The sequence below is a fragment of the Lutjanus erythropterus genome, chromosome 4, assembly GCF_056507025.1.
Source record: "Lutjanus erythropterus isolate fLutEry1 chromosome 4, fLutEry1.hap2, whole genome shotgun sequence".
NCBI lineage: Eukaryota > Metazoa > Chordata > Actinopteri > Lutjaniformes > Lutjanidae > Lutjanus > Lutjanus erythropterus.
In genome coordinates, this window is record NC_139320.1 from 38,357,909 (window position 1) to 38,376,467 (window position 18,559).

At 38.0% G+C, this 18,559-nt stretch overlaps 1 protein-coding gene across 9 annotated transcripts in view; it reads left to right on the forward strand.

Annotated features, from left to right (window-relative positions):
- The window catches only part of ncam1b (neural cell adhesion molecule 1b), a 114,113-nt gene that overhangs the window by 85,909 nt on the left and 9,645 nt on the right, over positions 1-18,559 (forward strand). For 4 of the 9 annotated variants that reach the window (XM_084717902.1, XM_084717904.1, XM_084717907.1 and 1 more), the window contains 9 exons: positions 527-714; positions 1,028-1,124; positions 2,933-3,097; positions 4,178-4,306; positions 5,498-5,512; positions 6,935-6,967; positions 10,835-10,959; positions 13,835-14,015; positions 16,303-16,495. In XM_084717902.1, the coding sequence (XP_084574028.1) occupies positions 527-714; positions 1,028-1,124; positions 2,933-3,097; positions 4,178-4,306; positions 5,498-5,512; positions 6,935-6,967; positions 10,835-10,959; positions 13,835-14,015; positions 16,303-16,495 (1,126 nt within the window). The remainder of the gene's footprint in view (positions 1-526; positions 715-1,027; positions 1,125-2,932; positions 3,098-4,177; positions 4,307-5,497; positions 5,513-6,934; positions 6,968-10,834; positions 10,960-13,834; positions 14,016-16,302; positions 16,496-18,559) is intronic. The other 5 variants (XM_084717906.1, XM_084717908.1, XM_084717910.1 and 2 more) reach the window with 2 other exon arrangements.

Below are 18,559 nucleotides of genomic sequence, written 5' to 3' on the forward strand. Positions count from 1 at the left end.
TAATTCAGCATGCCTAAAATTAACAAAACACTGAAATCAGATTTCCTTATTAGTTTTATTAGCTGCTAGCAGTAGTCATTTCATACAGCAAGTGTAACTCTTTACTTGTTTTAGCTCTTACTTGGTTAGCATTATTGGTTAATTCTGTACAAAGTAGACATTTAACAACCATTTTTGTAGATTTTAAATAAATTGAATTCATAATGGTCTTTAAAACTTCTTAAAAAGTGTTAAATTTAACTTCTCAAAACCTGCGGAAACCCTGGTGAACCACAGACCATATTTCAGGTAAATAACGAAGAAACTCATTCAAAAAACCCATTCACCTCAAGACGAGGGAACCAGAAGTGCTAATATGGTTTCTTATTTCCACGGCTCATTCCTGCAGCATTCCCTCTATTATGATCATATAAAGCTCCATTCACATTCACTTTTATTTACACAACACTATTTTCAGACTCTTAAAAGCACAAAACCTCAAATATTTTGGCTAAAACTCTGTTAAATGGATGTTTCTTTTTACTAGATGCTCCTAAGATCCACGGTGCAGTGGCCATATATACCTGGGAGGGTAATGCTGTCAATATCACCTGTGAGGTCAAGGCTCATCCCAGCGATGTGTCTATTGTGTGGCTCAGAGATGGACTGCAGCTCCCCAACTCAAATACCACCAACATTAAGATCTACAGAACTCCATCATCCAGTTACCTTCAGGTACACACACGTGTCAAAACACGAGTTACAGTCCATAAAATAAATACACACATACACACACGCCCCCCTGTGTCATCAAGATTTCATGAGCATGGACTTGAAGTGAAGGGTTTTCTTTCAGCTCCATTGTGGGAAGAAAAAAAAAAAAATCTGATGAATAATTCAGCAGCAGGAACGCTCACAGCAACAAATAAAAATAGGCTACTCTAATGGACAAACAAAAAGGTCACCTTCAGAGTGTTTGACACACAAGTTTGTGCATCTGTTTTGGTACACTGCCCTTCATATATTTGCTTCCTATTTTTTCCTCCAGATAACCCCGGAGTCTGAAAATGACTTTGGTAGCTATAACTGCACCGCTTCAAATGAGATGGGAACGGAGTCCAAGGAGTTCATCCTCATTCAGGCCGGTCAGTTGTCATTCATAATGCTTTGTATTGTTGTTTTGAATTTATTTTGGTTGAACTTTTCAGCCTAATCAGCATTCAAATTATTACTGATAATCGGAAAATGTCTCATGTAGTGTGTACATTTTCTATAAAATCAGAATCAAAATACTTAATTGATCCCCGGGAGGAAAGTGGCCATGTAACAGGTTCTCCCATTCTAGAATAGAAAATATAAACATAGAACAATGATAATACTATACAAAACAAGCATATAAAAATATGTTCAGTCTACCACAATATATAACGGAGACAATATAGCAATAATATAATGAATATACATTTACATTTATCGTGCCATATATACATACACACACACACAAAAGTCAAAGAAATTGAAATAAATAGTAAATGTAAGAATTATGTGCAAAATGTCCATCATGATACAAAACATACATATATCTGTGTATCTGTGTAAACAACGATGCTTGGAATGTTTATTTTTAGTGATAACAAATCAATAATCTCTAGTTTAGTTAAATTTCATTGTAGCTCACAAATTAAATTGTGAGGGGTGCGTCTGGCTCCAGGCTCCAGGAACAGATTTTTCACCCGTGTTCAAAACACATTAGACCAAAACATTCAGCACAATGTGAGATTACACAGAGCAGTGTTTGTTTAGATGGATGGTACATTTAGATGAAAAGGCAAATAATTTACATACCTTCCCCCTGGTTGTTTACAAAATGCAACAGCTCTGAGGATTTCACTTGAAATGTTAAACAGTATATATTATTGCACACGTCCAAGGTTTTAGGGTGTGTATGTGTGTATTATGAATTAAAAGACATTTCATCAGAGTTCCGACATGTCACCACCAGCTGATACCACAAACTGTATATATTCACCAGCACATTAGACAAATGGAACAGAGAGCAGAGAGATAATGCCACTCTTAAGCCACAATCTGAAGTAAATGAATTGAAAACACCACACGGAGCAGAACATGGGTTACCACAGTAATCACAATGTGGCTTTTCATTTCGAAGATCAAAGTGATTCAATTCAGAACTGTGCTCACAGCAGTGAGTGTGAAGTTAGAATAGACACCAGTATACGGCCAATATGGCCAGTCTCAGTGGTTTAAATATTGTCGTTGTCTCAGCACAGTGGTGGGCGAGCCAACATTTGGTTGTTTTGATCATTAAACTTGAATAATGTGAATGTAAATTAGGAATAGTTAATTAATTGTGTATACCACAGGTCATTTTCTCCACAAGTCCAAAATTAAGGGACTTGGTCATAAAAGTGTCTGATTTCAACTTGATTTTGCATCTCCTTCAATACCATCTGTTTACACAGCTGTTTTTTTTTTTTTTTTTTTTTTTTTTTTTTGGGATATTTACGTTCTATTTAAACATTATATTGAGCTTAGCCGACTTCAAAGTGTTTGCATCTTAAAATGTTTTCTTGCTCAAAGGTTTATCAAAATCAAAACAAGCCGCTCGGTTTCTTTGTGCAATTATCATCATTTAAAGACTGATCGGCTTGTACTTAAAGCAGAGGAGCATTTTGATGTTTTTCCTGCCTTTATTTTTCTTCTTTGAAATGATGTCCAGAGTATGCAGCATTCAGTGCCTTAGAAACAGCATTCATGTCACAAATCATAGATCTCTTTTAAAGCTGAAGCATTTTGTAGATGCATTTTGAATCTATGAGGCGCCGCGAGCTCGGCCTGTTAGTGTAATGGAACAATGGACTCTGACAGCGTTGGCGTGCTGCAATCTTATGGTTTTTTGCTGTAATCGCATCGCATTTCCTCCCTTTACCAGAGGTGCCGTCAGCTCCGACCATCAGTGAGGTGAGGCCCTTTTCCACCACAGCACAGATCCAGTTTTTGGAGCCTGAATCCACCGGAGGTGTTCCTGTCCTGAAATACAGAGGGGAGTGGAGGATTCAGGGCAGGGGCAGCTGGTTACATAAGGTCTTTGAAGATGGTAAGAACACAAATCAAACAAAGAATGATTTTTGGGAATGGTTTTGGAGAGATGTGATTTTTGTAGGTTGAAAAATAAAAGATTTCAAGCAAATTGCAATTAAAAGCTAACAAAAATAATTATGTAAGGTTGTTTTTTATGTAATGCAGAACATTGGATTAGACATTTTAATTATTATATTTTCATGATTTTACAGTCCACAGTCCAGTTTGGTCCAGAGACATTTTTTTTTAAATCATGAAATAACGTTAGATCCCTAATGGAGTAACATGTCAATACTGTCAAAGTATCCATATAAAGAAAAGTAATTTTAAGTGTGCATTCTCCTACTTATACTCAAGGTATAAATTCCCAGCACCCGACAGAGTCTCTTTCAGCTGCTGACAGCGTGTCAACAACTGCGGTGCGTCATTTGCCCTGCATACTCCGCAGTGCACTGGAGTGGATAAGGCGTCATATGTGCTCTGTTTCTATATTTCTTCTTCACAGAGTTAGTTTTGTGGTTTGTGGTGATTTTGAGACACTGTGAAGTTTACAGCCTGCCACGTCATTGCATGGCTCTTCATACAATGACAAAGCTAAAAAAACAAGAGCTGAAACTTGTTCATCCCCTTGTCTAATCAATTAACCATCAGCGCATTTTTGTAAGCTTTTATCTGTTTTATCCTGTTATTGTAATGCACATCAACTGGAATAATCTCTAACTGATGATGATGAATCTTCAACTTTATTATTTTAAGATGAAATATGCATCAGTGACATTTAGACAGTAATCCTAATCCCAGAAGTAATCTGTACATTCAGGTTTCATGCTGCTAGATGGTGGCTTTAAAACAGCTGTCAGTTATTTCTGTTTCTGTGTATCTCCAGGTTTAGACCTTTTAGACCATCTCTAAATAGATTTATCTGTTGTTTAAACATTGTCGGAATGAAACGGGAATTGAGCTAATCAGTGTTTACTTGTGGCGGAATTAATTATGCATGTATTGTTTGAACGAGGGCTGTGTTTGTTTTACCTCTAATCAAAATTATCAAGGTGTTCTCACCAGGGATCGCACTGCCTCTGATATATTGTAACAGGCTCCATCAGTGAGGTGACTATCACAGGCCTGAAGCCAGACACCGGCTACGAAGTGAAGCTGTCAGCCATTAACGGGAAGGGTGAAGGTGAAAGCAGCCCCGCTGAGTTCTTCAAGACGGAGCCTGTCCGTAAGTGGCACATGTTGCACAGTTTACAGCACACTGAAGAGCTTTCATCAGACCTTTCTGACCTTAGTCACCACAAACATATTACCTGAACTCCTCCTGTCTTTTGTGGAGTAAGAAGTGCTTGTCCATCCCATTACTGAGCTATAAAAACTCATTGACAAGAAGAGATTGTCCGCTGCTGGACAACAGCACACAAGTCAGCACTGAGGCTCTTTGGACAGTCACAAAAGCTTCGAGTCTTTTCAGGCTCAGTGTGTCCTTCCAAGTTTGTCAAGTAGTAAAACTGACAACAGGAACTCCCCACTGACCTCCGTGTTTTGTTTATTTATTTATTTTTTTCTGTGGAGGGACTTTGAAATCCAAGAATTCAGGAAATTTTTTCTCAGTAAAGGGATATTTCAAGTGCAGTTGTTTGAGGTACTTATCCAGAGTTCTTTGTATTACCTACAGAGGAAGGTGGTCGACGCGCCCCAAGTTTGGAGAAGCAGAGAGGGATACCAGCACAGAGGCTAAGCAACAAACTGAACAGGGCTAACCTTTTACAAAAGGACCATTAAAAAAGTCAATATCAGTTTAAATTCATGCTATATTTAGAATATTTTCACCATTGTCATTGCTTAAGTTCCATGCTGGTTCTCCTCTCTGCTTCTCCAAACTGGGGACCTGTCGACCACCATCTACTGTAGGTAATACACTGACTGTTGATATGTACCTCATACAACTCCATTTCACATAAACCAAGTTATCCCTAAATCCACTCGCTTTATCTTGCTATTATACACATTAAATTGCACTGCGATGTCATCAAACTTGGATCCAGTTGCACAATCATTCAAAACCCACAGTTTTACAGTATTTTGTTCTCATTATGAGCTTGCAAACCATGACTTAGAATATGAAACAGAGCTGCTCCTTGGTTCTTTAAATACCCGCCTCGTAGTGAGTCTTGAACCCATTATTTAGTGTTTAGCCCCCTCTGTTGGTTGGGGATGCCTGTTTTTGGAAGCTGAACCTGCTCCTCCCTGTTGGCTTCACATTGAATGTGCCTACTGACTCATAATTGATTGCATTTTTCATTTGTGGACATGAATCAATGTTATCTGCATGCTGATCATCTCCTCACCTATTAATTTGATCATTTTAATCATGTATTTTTTATCCATTTGCTCATCTGTCTGTTGTATCCATCAGGCCACACTTACAAAAGTAAGTGCTTCATCTCTTTTTGCTCAGCTCTGACTTTAATTTCCACCTGCCTTGTGTTAGGTGGTTTGAAATGTTGTTCATCAGTATTAAATTGGAAAAAGATCTACACATAGACACAAGATAGATCTTTTTATGATTACAATATTTTTCATTAATATACTCTGGAGAATTATCTTTCCCATTTCAGTTTTTCTTTAACCTCCATGTCTCTCTATTGTTATTAACATCTTTTGTCTTACAGGGACAGTTTGATTATTTGAAGTGGGGTTGTATGAGGTACTTAGTCTGTGTATTACCAGGGTCAGCAGAAAAATGTATTTTAGCCACCTAACAAAAGGTCCACCTTAAAAATCAGTGTCAGTTTAAGCGTATTCTATATTTTGAATATTTTCCCCACTTTCACTTGCTGTCAGACAGCTTTTTCCGATGGGAACCCACTCTTATATAAGCCAAATATTGCTTTCTCCACAGCAACCAGACTCTTCAGTGAAAGAGTAATTTTACTTCACAGGAGTAACTGGAATAACACTTGTTGTTGTGTGACTTTGTGTGTTTTAAATGATTAGTTACAGATTCACTGAGGTCACAAAATAACACAAAAAACAAAACAATCAAGGAGTAGTAGGCAAGCAACTCCTGTGTCCTGCATGGTAAAATCACTGTTTTTCTTTAAGGAGTCTGGTTGCCTTGGAGAGCTCGATATTTGACTAACATAACTGTTTTCCATCAGAAGAGGCTGTCTGGCAGCAAGGTAAAGCAGTGAAAATATTGTAAATATAACATACACTTAAAAAATGTCCACCCAAAAAAGTCAGTATCAATTGAAGTGGATAAAATACATTTTGCTACTGACCCTGTCCATAACAGTTCATTTTTTTGTCTCCACACTGGTACTGCTCTCGATGATATGCTGACTATCGACACATATCTCATACAACTGCTTCAAATAATGCAAACTATCTCTCTGATTGATCTGTAACATAATATGAACACATATGTGACAAAATCAATAAATCAGTATTTACGACCTGCATTATTTAATGACTTAACATTTTATTACAGAGGACTAAGACATTTGGTAATAGCAGTTTGTTTGATGTTAATTCAGTTGAATAAAAAGTAAGTAGAACAACTAAATTAAATTTGCTGGAATGTTTCCATGAAATACACTCGAAAAACAATTTTCATATCATGTCAGCTTTCAAGCAGTTTCATCTGTGCTGTTTCTGTCTCATTCTAACCTTAAATGTGGCAATCATTTCAGTAAATAAAATGTTTTGTTTCCTTTCACTTTCCTGGTGCAGTCTGCCAGAAATGAGTCCTGCTAAACTCCTCAGTGAAGTGTTATTACAGAGATTCAGGTAGTCATTTGCGCAGACAACTGATTCTGATTGCCTGATATTTTCTCTTTTATGTCCCTAGACGGCATTTTTCATTTTTTCTCTGAAGACACAGGTTTGTTCTGTTGTGAGGATAAATAGATGATTAGTTGTTCCTGCTGTAGCTGTTCCGATCCCTACAGGATAACACCATCATCCCTGATTAGCTGCATTTGTGATAACTTTAAAGCCTAGTTAAATGAGTATATTTTTTTAGAAAGTGTGACCCTGTATGGCCTGATCATCGATTCCAACTCCTCTGTGCCTGTTACCTGTAGATTGTACTTTACCCTCCTTTCATGAGTTGAAAGCCGAGTTATTCAAACATGAATATTAATATCATTTAGATTTGTGGCTTGTGAATTAATTGGCTTAATGACAGTATTATGAATTAACGCCAAATCTCTGCAAATGCCGCACATTTCCCCTCTGGCTCTAGCTATTTGGCGTAATTTGGGAATGTTTACGTTTGGATTAAGCCCATCAGCATTGCTTAATTAGTTGCCTTGCAAATTATAAAGTCTCTAAAGTCAAAGAGGATAAAGCTGTTAATGTCTACTTCACTTTTCACATTCAGACCCCAAACAGAGGAATTTCTGTGCTCAGTTGTTGTGTTTATTAGCATAAAAAAGCTTTGCTGTGACTCCATGTCATTATTTTTGTCCTCTACCTGTGTATCTGTTTTGTTGTCTCTTCTGTCTTTTCATGTACTTCTTCCTCTCTCTACCTCTCAACACGTGTCATTTCATGTGACTGTTAATTGGCTTGCATGGTTCTGATGATCCCCCCTCTCCACTCTGCAGAAGGTAACTTACTGTTGCGGCTTTCTGGAAGAAGATCCCTAACTTTAATTGGAGAATCCTCCAGTTAAACAACACATTAATTGCTTCCATGCAGTCATGTAATATATGTCTACCTCAGTCCTATTAATCAGTCATGTAGACATTTGCCTCAGCAGGATAAATGAGAGAGAGCCAGAGCTGTCCTCACGGTAATATATAACAGTCAAGAGTGTTTAATATCAGCATCACTCGGATACTATTGATAGCCCACCACCTAAAGGGATGCTACCTCTCCTCCTTATAGGATTTGCTTCTATAAATCAAGTGTGTAATAAACAGTTTCCTCTAATCACAAGAGAATCATAATCAATGTCTACCCCACCTACCTGCACAAACTGCTGCTCTTGTGTTTGCTCTGGTTCTCAATCAAGAGTTTTTAGTATTCATGCTGAGAGCAATAGCTACCCTGTGCATTGTGTCCTCCATATTGTTTATCATGTTTAACCTTTTAGCCTCAATTCCATGCTTTAAAGGCTAAATCAGCTAACTTGGACCAATTTAACCAGTGTTTTTATTTTGAAGGAAAGCAATATTATGAGAATGAAATGACTAACCATTATGCACCTCTTCCTTGTTGTCTGTTAGTAAATGAGTAAATATACTTTATTTATTCAGCAATTTTCTGAGCCAGAGTTACCAGACTTTACAGATACAAAAAAAGAAGCATTTGAAAAAATATCTAAATCTAAGTAGGGGTGTCACGATATACTGGTAATGACAATAACTATGATATTTAAAAAATGAAATATTGAGACCATGTTAATAGTATTCATAAAAATATCATGTAAATGATCCATTGCCTCTTAAACATGCTTTTAAAGCATTTCCATTTCTGTGTATGCACTTATTTGCATTTATTCATATTTTAAGTGTAATTTGCCAAAATAAAAATAAGCAAAATCCACAAGAAACGAAAAAATAAGTAAAATGCACAATTAATAGTTAAAGACTGATTATAGAAATTAATTATGCATTAGCATTATGTGTTTATAAGCATTTATTTATTTCAGATTTTATATAGATATCACTATAATATTGCTATTGTGAATCCTTTTTGCAACAATAATTGTGTAGTGAAATTCGCAACAATTTCCACAGACGTGCAACAATTTTTAAAGAATAAGAACAAATTATGGCAAAGGAACATCACATTTAGAGAATAAATGGGCCTTGAAAAGACATTTGAAACACTCAGACTTTGTGACCTGACCTCCAGAGGGAGACTTTTTTTTCTAACCTGGAGTCATGAGAACAAGAGCTTTGGTCACAATGAGTCTGCAACTGTAAATGGGAAAAAGCCAGCAGGTCTCCTGGACCTGTATGTGATCAGCAGCTCACTGATTATACGGCGGAGCCAAATTGTGAAACACCTTACAAGTAATTAGAGAGATCAATTTCATTCCTAGGTTTGACAGGAAGCCAGTGTGCTGAAGCCAGCACCTACTGTAGTTATAATCATGAGCAGAATTTTAAACTAATTGTAGACGTGCCACAGCCTCTTGGCTTAAACAAGAATAAAGTGCATTACAATAGTTGAGACTCGAGGAGACAACACAGTTAATTATTTCCTCAAGCTGCTGGAAAGGAAAAGCAGGGTACTTTGGCAGGGTTTCTTAATTAAGAAATAACAGGACTGAATAACTGACTTACTGATGTTTCTCAACGATCAATTGGGAGTCAGAAATGACCCCTAGGTTTCTGGAAACCAACTTTTAGTTAGAAGCATACAGTGAGTCATGTGAAATTAAAGTCTGATTAAGAACTTCAGTTTTGTTAAAGTTCAGATGCATCAAACTAGGAGACATTCAGCCACTGATCTAATTAAGACGAAAGTAGCCAAACATGAAAGTTCTCCGGGTTTCACAGATAGCTAAAGTTAAACAGCATCAGCAGCAATGATGGGAAACGCCACCAAACTGAATAATGAATACTGTGCCTTAAAGGATGATTAGGAAAGGGCCCAGGACTGACCCTTGAAGAACTCAGCGGGTCAGAGAAGCACAGATCCTTGATAGATACAGGGAACTAAAGGAAGTGATTATTGTTATATGTTAATGGGAAAATATGTGATATTCAATGTGGCTATTGATCATTGTTGATGGTAAATGTAATTGATTAGAGCAATAAATTCCTCAGTGTGTGCTATAATTACTAAAAAAGTGGAATTCTCCTGTTTGTGGAGCCATGTTGGTAGTGCCTACATGTACCAGGATGCATTGCATGCAAGCTGCTGATATTCACACCCATGTTGCTGTGTATCTCCACCCTAGCCTATAGCTTTTACTTTGTTGGCTAAAACGTAGCATTAGGTGACAAAATACTCATCAAGCATGCCCCCTGGCTATGCCGAGGCAGAGAAGAAAAATCCAACCTGAAATGGCCTGTAGTTCTTCCTGCATCCAGTGACATCACTGGATGCAGGAAGAACAACAGATTTTACAGCATTAATTCTCAGCTTTCTTGGTCAATATAGCAAGCACACAATTGATACATTTACAATCAATACTGGCAGGACATCCACATACAAAGTGCCAAATTTTCCCATAAAGTGTTTAACATTGGTTACTGAAACTAGTCCAATGTGTTTGAGAAGGGCAAAAATTAGTTTAGTGCATTAAATATAGGTTGTGCTGTGCAAACATTAAAGCACACTGTGATATTTAGCATTGGCAAACCCATTCATAACGCTGTGAAAATAAACATTTCAGTCAAAGAGAAAAAGCCTTTTCCTTGAAGCCTTGTATGACACTGGGGGAATGTCAGTCAGCAATTTTATGCTGATTGAATGTCATTCAGCAACTCAGCCTGAATCAGATAAGCATGTGGCTGTGTGTCATTTGGTAATTAGTCCGACTTGAGACATGCCATCTTGAGGCAAACGATTAAAGAAGGGCAAGTGATTGAAAAGGACAACAACAAAGAGGCCAGGTTTAAACTAAAATACCTTAAAATCTCATCAAGGGTTTTGTTTTCTGTGCTCTATAATTTTAAAGGTACTGGTGGACTGACAGAATCTCCTACCAATAAAGTAAACCCGTAGTTCTCTGAATCTTTGAATTGAGCCTTTAAATAATCTTTGTTTTGCTCTTGTGTGTGTTTAGGGAATCCCAATCCTCCTAAACTGGAGGGGACACTTCGACCCAAAGGCAACTCCCTCAAAGTCAACTGGATCAAGCAGGATGACGGTGGCTCGCCCATTTTACATTATCTTGTCCGCTACAAACCAGTGAGTATGATTATTAGAGCTAAAAAATGTCATCTGTGTCAACACAGGCAACCCCTGATAAAATATTTAATCATTTACGTACTTTTTTCAAGCAAAATGGCATAAAATATCTGGTTCTAACCTCTCACATGTGCATGTTTGCTGTATTGTTTAGTCTTTTGATAGTGAATATATTATCTGTCTATCATAATATCTCTGGGAGATTGTAATCAGGATTTTTCACTATTTTTCTGACACTTTATATACCAGACGATTAATCACTGATAAAAATAATAGTTGCAGCCATAATGACGATTCTAATGAAGATCCAGGGCTCTGACATATCCAAAAACATGAATGAAAATATAAATTTTCTTTTGTGTTCAAGCCTTCATGTTAATGTTACAGCTTACACTATTAGTTGATTAATCAATTAGTTGATGAGCAGGAAATTAATCTACAGCTACTGTGATAACTGATTAATCAGCTAGCTTCTGTGCTAGTAGTTCAAACAACAATATTCTCTCTATGCTTACAGTCTGTATAGAGTCAGGACTGCTAGCTGTATGGCTAACTGAGTTAACTAGCTAACAGCTGCTAGTTAACACCAGTTAACAGTTACTTTAGCAACACTAAAGCTTTCTGTCTGGAGTGGAGCAGCTGGAGGACAGAAAACGTTTTCTCCATATAATATGATCCAGATCACAGTCATGGTCAGAGCTGCTATAACTCACCCCATACGACAGTGGTGTAAAAATGATTTGAACTCCAAAACTGAAGGGGTGCCAAGTTGCAAAAAATACCAGTTCCTGCATAATGTTGATTTAAGGTATTTAAAAGCATTTGACAGTGTAATACCATTTAATGACATCTTGATGAAAAGTCCAAATTGTACCACACTAAAGTTGAGGTCAAGGGAATTAATCATGACACTGTTAGAAAGGCATTTGACATTGTAATAACACTTAATGACATTTTAATGACTAGTCCTAATCAAACCACTGTGGTTGAGGTCAAAGAAAATATTCATGACAATTATAATGGTCTCATGACAGCCGATGTCAAAACCAACCACATATGACAATTTAAAATTCTCATGCACACAAAATCATTGTTCAAGTGTCTTATCAAATGTATATATTGTGCTGTACAACACCTATACACCAGTATCTGACCCAGCAATGACAAAAGTTGTTTTGTAGTTATTCTCAGGTATTCTTAATGGTATTTCAAAGTTTGCCTTCCTCCTTGAAAAAGATTAAAAACTTCTGATAATTCATCCTGCACTCGGGGACATATACTAAAGTTACATCTAATGAAACAATTCCTCGCTTATTATGCTGCCTGAGCATGGAAGACAAATACATCCACTCACCGGAGCCGACTACAGTGTTTCTGGGGAACATTTCTCACTGTACAAAAGCACAACTTAATAACTTTATTCACTGATTAGGGTGAAACTGTATTGTATTTTATTGAGAAAATAATTTATTTTCTTGTTTTCCCTCTGATGTCCTCCTGCTCCACAGCTTCAGCTGTTGTTGATTTGTAGCATTTCATGATGGATAGGTAGCTTTCACTGCTTACTTGTTGCTAAAGTAGCTAACTATGGCAGCTACTATTAGTGGGCAGCAGAACAGGGCTCAGCAGCCCAGTGAACAGGACTGGTCACCGGGACAAACACAGCTTCCACAAACAACAGGGAACAACAGAAAGATAGCTTAACTTGATGCTCAAGTAACTTATCTATCTGCTAACTGACAGTAACCCTGTTTGCTGTACTTCAGAACCAGGGTGTCAGGAGCCAAACTCAGCAAGAAATCTACCTCGGTAGCTTATTCCCTGTTGTCAGACTGGCCTTCGTTGGTCTTGGAGGCTGTTTTGGAAATATCTAGGGCTGGATATTGTTACTCTATAACCTTAAAGTATTTACCAAAATAACACAGTACCAAGTAGTGTGGCAACTTTTCCAGTCATTGGTATCGGTATCAATTTAAAGGGACAGTTTACCCTAAAATCAAGATACTTATTTTTCTACTGGCCTGTAGGGCTGCACTGTAGTGGTCCTGTAGTCCTGTAGTGGTGTGAGTTACAAAATGTTTTAGATATCAGTCATAAAGAGTGAATCTTCTGTCCAATATAATGTAACTAAATGGCACTTGGCTTGTGGTGCTCAAAGCACCAAAAACACATTTGAAAATTTCCAAATTCTTTCCGCAGTAAAATCTACCGGAATTACTTTTTTTCTGCCTGAAAGAAGATAGTTCCTACATGATAATGCTCACAAGGTCTGTGGTTTATCTTGACTTGGGTCATGATTTTGAGACACTGGTTTGAAATTTTTTTCAGGCTTTGAGCATCACAACCTCAGTGCCATTTAGTCCAGTTATATTAGAGAGAGGGCATACATCTCTACAGCAGATATCTCCCAAACTCAATTCACACCAAAAAAAAAACCTGTCCCGTTAAGGGTATGGGTACTGGTATCATAATTTAGAAATAAGTAAGCAATAAGCTCTCAGCTAGCTGTCTGATGGGAACTTTAATATAATTTTAACATATTAAGATACATAGTTTCTTTAAGTTTGATAATTAGGTCTTCTATGGCATGTTTACGACAGGTTATGTTGTCTTGGTTAGTGTCATAACAAAGACGATGGCAGTTACATTGAAGGTTATTTCGTCTCACTTAATGCCACTGTCAACTTTGTATTAAAAATGACCAAATGACATGTAATGACACCAGTCGTAATCACTCTTAAAGATTCCTTCATGTTCATAACAGGTGTCATATAAGCACATCTTTTCAAATAAACTGTACATATTTTTATAATGATAATAATAATGAGTTGCAGCTCTAAATGCACATACTGTACATCTCTCTGTGTGTCCGTAGATACAGGCACAGGATTGGAAACAAGAAATCCGTCTGCCCAGTGGCAGTGAGCACGTGATTCTCAGTGGGTTGGAGTGGGACACAGAGTACAACGTCCATGTGATTGCTGAGAATCAGAAGGGAAAGTCCCAGCCAGCAACCATGTCCTTCAGGACGTCCGTGCAGCCAGAAGCCATCCCAGGTACCCTCCCTCAGGTCACTCTCACTAAGCTGGAACTAAACAACCAGAAAACTGAGGAGCCAAACTCAAAGCTCAAGACCAGAACCTCACGTTCTATTTTTAACTCTGTAGCTCTGAAAGGTGAATGACAACTAAATAAATCTACAGAAAAAATAGATTTCCTGGACGGCAGTGAGCCAGAAATGATTTTCCGGCTGAATTTTCTCACTTTAAAGTTTTGACAGCCCTTACTAAATGAGCTTGAGTTTGTGCTTGCAGAACTGGGGCAGGCCCTTTTCCACAGAGGATGAAATGATTTCCTCTGAATGACTGTGGTTTTTCTTTGTTTACTGTTAAAATAGCAGCTAGAGTGGATAGTTTGCCCCTGTGTGGAAGCAGCCTTTAAATTGACCCCTGATAACCACTGATTAACTTGTACCTCGAGGCCTTAACTGCTGCTGGAGGTTTTTTTACCCACCGTACAAAAACCAAACAGCTTGTCAGATTCCCTTTAGGTGCTATACACTGCAGAGTGCTTTGCTGAAACATCGCAACAGGCCATTATGTCTTCCTCTCACTTTGTTTCTAATTCATTTTCCAATCTAAAGCATTTCCCACTCACCCACCACTGAGTCACCATCCAGCCAACATGGTGTAGTTCTCCCCCTTGTGCTGTGCTTTCGCTTTGATGTGTTGCTGTATTTTTTTCCTCCCTCAATACAAGAAATCAGTTTCATTTTTTTCCACTTTTCGTTTTCAGACGACACATTTTCACTTTCTCTCTTCCTCTGTTTTCCCCACCCTTCTCTTTTTTTCCTCTGTGTTTCCCTTCATTTCCCCCCCTCTTCTTCCTTTATTCTCTTTTTATCCCCCGTCTCTCAATGCTCCTGCTCTCTTGCCTGGTCCCGGACATTGATGTGGTGGACCACGTGAACATTTTCGTCCCGACCTGTGTGCATTTTGATGTGTTCGGGGTTGTGCTCCCTCAGTCCCTGTTGATGGCTGTTCATCTGTGACATGCACTTTGGTATCACTCATCTTGTCCCTCATCACTGCACTCCTGCTGTCATAGTTTTCTTGGGAATTCACACCGTAACTGTAGAGAGGAGAGCTTGCCTTTTCTCTGGCCTGGCTGTCTCTCTGGACGCTTTCACTCCTTAAAACAGACTTTTGTCCATGACAGACACGTCTCTGTTATGCGCGAGAAAAAGGGTACCGTGTAGTGTGGACCGTGTAACAGACCAGACAGACATGTTGAACCAAAGGCAGTGGAAAATCCTCCGCCTCCTACAGATTCACTCTTGCTCAGCATTAGCAAAGCTAGTCATCAGTACTAGACAAACAGAGAGGAGTGTCAGTTTACAGTAATGAACAATAGTGGAAGTGAAATGAGGTTACATTAAACAAAAAAATATAGCACTTAGAACAGAATGAAGGCTGCAAGCTGAGCCTGTCCGTTTACATAAACACTGTATTATATTCTTTAATCGCTCACAGAATTATGCATACGTACTGTAAAGGTTTGTAACATTAACGTTTACATCATTGAAAACAGAGACGCCTAACTGAAAAATGTTTGTAATAATAATATTGGCACAGTTTGACAAGCTGGAAAGTGTTATTTTTGTGCAGATTACTAAGACAAATGTTCAGATCTGTCTCATGCATGTAATGTGTATCAAATATCATTCAAAAATACCTGTTTTTATACATTTATATTGGAGGGTGCTTTACTCAGCTGCATTTATTCTCAAGCAGATGATTAGCCGTTAATTATTGGTATCTAAAGAGTTACATTTATGTAGAAACAGGATATTTTTCTGCAGTTTTCAGCTGTAATTAAAATGGACTTGACAAAAACTGTGAATATACATCATAGCCTTTTGTGATATTTGTGCATTTTGTCCACACATTTTGTCTGGGTAACTAGCAGCACAGTGTAAGCTTTGGTTTGCTCTTCTTTCTAATACCAAATAAATGGGTTGAATATATCTATTTTTTTTATGTCTTTTTAAGGACATCCAGTTAAATTCCTCAACACGCCTCATATTTTAAATGAAGCTGTATAAATAATTGAATACAAATCACACAGCAGTCTACACAAACACATCACACTGCAGCGAAATTCATGCTGAGACAACTAGATGTCTCAATGCTCAGAGCAGGTGAGTTGTTTCTGTTTTATGGAACTATTTGTGGTTACAGTAGCATAGCAGCACTTTATTCAAGCTGTTCATGGCTGTTTCTATAAAACCGTGTCACGCTACAGTTGTTCAGCACTCTCCCTTTCTTGTCTCCTGTCTGGCAGATGATGAGGCGGCGCTCTCCATGGGCATCATGCTCTGGGCAGGGATCCTTGTTGTAGTATTTGTGCTCCTGCTGCTGGCTGTGGATGTCACCTGTTACTTTGTCAACAAATGCGGCCTCATCATGTGCCTCTGCGGCAAATCCGGCACAGGGACCAAAGGGCACAATTTGGAGGAGGGCAAGGCAGCCTTCATGTGAGTAACACTGGCACCAGTTAACATGCAGTTCAACAATCTTTTGAACAGTGACTGAAGGCTGGGGTAACCCGACAGCATAAACAACATCATTGATTGCAAAAATTCCTTAATTTGCATAACGTCCATCAGCGTGTTCCAATGAACTACTGCGCCCAGTCTGACTTACCTGCAGAACAAGCTGTCTGGGATCATGTATTATGACTTGACCGCAACCATCTAAGGTTTAGGAGTATTTTAGACAGAGAAACAACAGTATGGTTCTCTACTGCAGTCATTCCCAAACCGCGGCCCAATTTGAAATCTGAAAATCTTCCACCCAAACCTTTAGTCACAACTCTAATGTATACGTGTATATATAGAGAGAGAGATACACACACACACACACACATATATATTTCTTCTTAACAGACCAATTCTATGTGAACTTGGGCATACAGCAATGCAGTAAAATATTTTAAATTGATTATCCATCCACAGAACTCATAACAATTTGTGAAATTTTAAATTTATCTGTACATCTACAATATTTCCATTTTATCTCTCCTGCCAGTGATGAGGTACTCCGTCACTTATGATTCCCTGCCACTGACAAAATATAAGAAGTTCCAGTGTTAATGTGTGTTAATGTGTCTCCAAATGTGGTGCAATACCTGTTAAGATAGGTCAGATAAATGAAAAGTAACACGTAATACTTAGTTATAAAATTTAAAATTAAAAGCTTAAACTTTTTTGTAATGGCCACGGTTCATCAGGGAGCCAGAGCCCACATTTTGGGAATCTCTGTTCTACTGTATAAGCTCTACGAATTGGACATGCCTTATCTTAGCAGTACAAAAGCTTTGCATGAGCACTTCAACAGAAAGCACTGGAGCACTCTGTCAAGCAGCAGCAGCAGTAAGACGACAGCATCCTGTTTACTTCCTGTCAGCACGATGTAAATTGTAAACCGTTTATTTTCCCTGCTCTGCATTGATGCAACAATATATTCTCCAGAGATTATCATAACTGTATATTACTCCTGTGATAAATAAATCGTCATGATTGTTTTAAGTTTAAGTGAAGTACTTCAGTAAAAATACTGATTATACCAGCAGTCCTTTCGAATTTGAGGTCCAGTATTTTTCTTATCAGGCACCTGGCAAATAGGGTTCATGAAACGGGGTGAAAATTAGACTAAGATTAAAATATGCCACACTTATCATTATTCTAATGCACTTTGTGTCTATTTTTCAGAATAATGATTAAATAAAATACTGAAATATTAATGAAAAGTAAGTAAGCATGTAAAAAGTAATTGTTAAGTGCAGCCCTACAGTGACCTGTCAGCAGAATAAAGTTAAGGTTTAATTATACTGAAGGACCTAATTTTCCTTTTTAGACTCATCGCATATGCATCTTGTTTTCACAAACTGGCAACATGGATGCTTTAAAAGTTGCTTGAATCAATGGATCAGATGACTGTGATGATGATGATGATGATGATGATAAGTGGCACTTGCAGTGACAAACACTGAGAATTATCATCCAGCTCTGCCAATTGCTAATGACTGATTTGTTTTTAGTTTTGTTTCAGTCTTACTGCTGTCATCAGGGTTGTCTCCAGTTATAGCAGACAGCTGTTTTCAGCACCAAGCTCTGTTAAACATATAGTACACTACCTGCCCAGCAAACAGCAGACAGACAAAGTTGACAAATAACTGGTGAACAAAGTGGAGCATTTAGCAGCTAAAAGAGAAAGATATTCTCCTCAGGAGTGGGTGGAGACCAAAACAGAGCTTTAAAGTCCAGATGAACGGCATTTTGAGAGTATCTAGTTTCTACACTGTGATGTATCTCTGAGTGAACCTGGACAGGGAGGTGGACATGATGTTGGGAGGAATTTGATTTGAATGTAGAAAAAGCAGGCATGTCATAGCAAACAAAGAGAACGTACCATGCTGTTGTTAGCCAACTAACTGATAAATCTTAGCTCTGTGCCAGAAAAAGTTGAAGACTGATATTACAGGTTGGTTCAAGCCTATTTTAAGCACACATATTTTGTTTTCAAGGAATTTTGATATG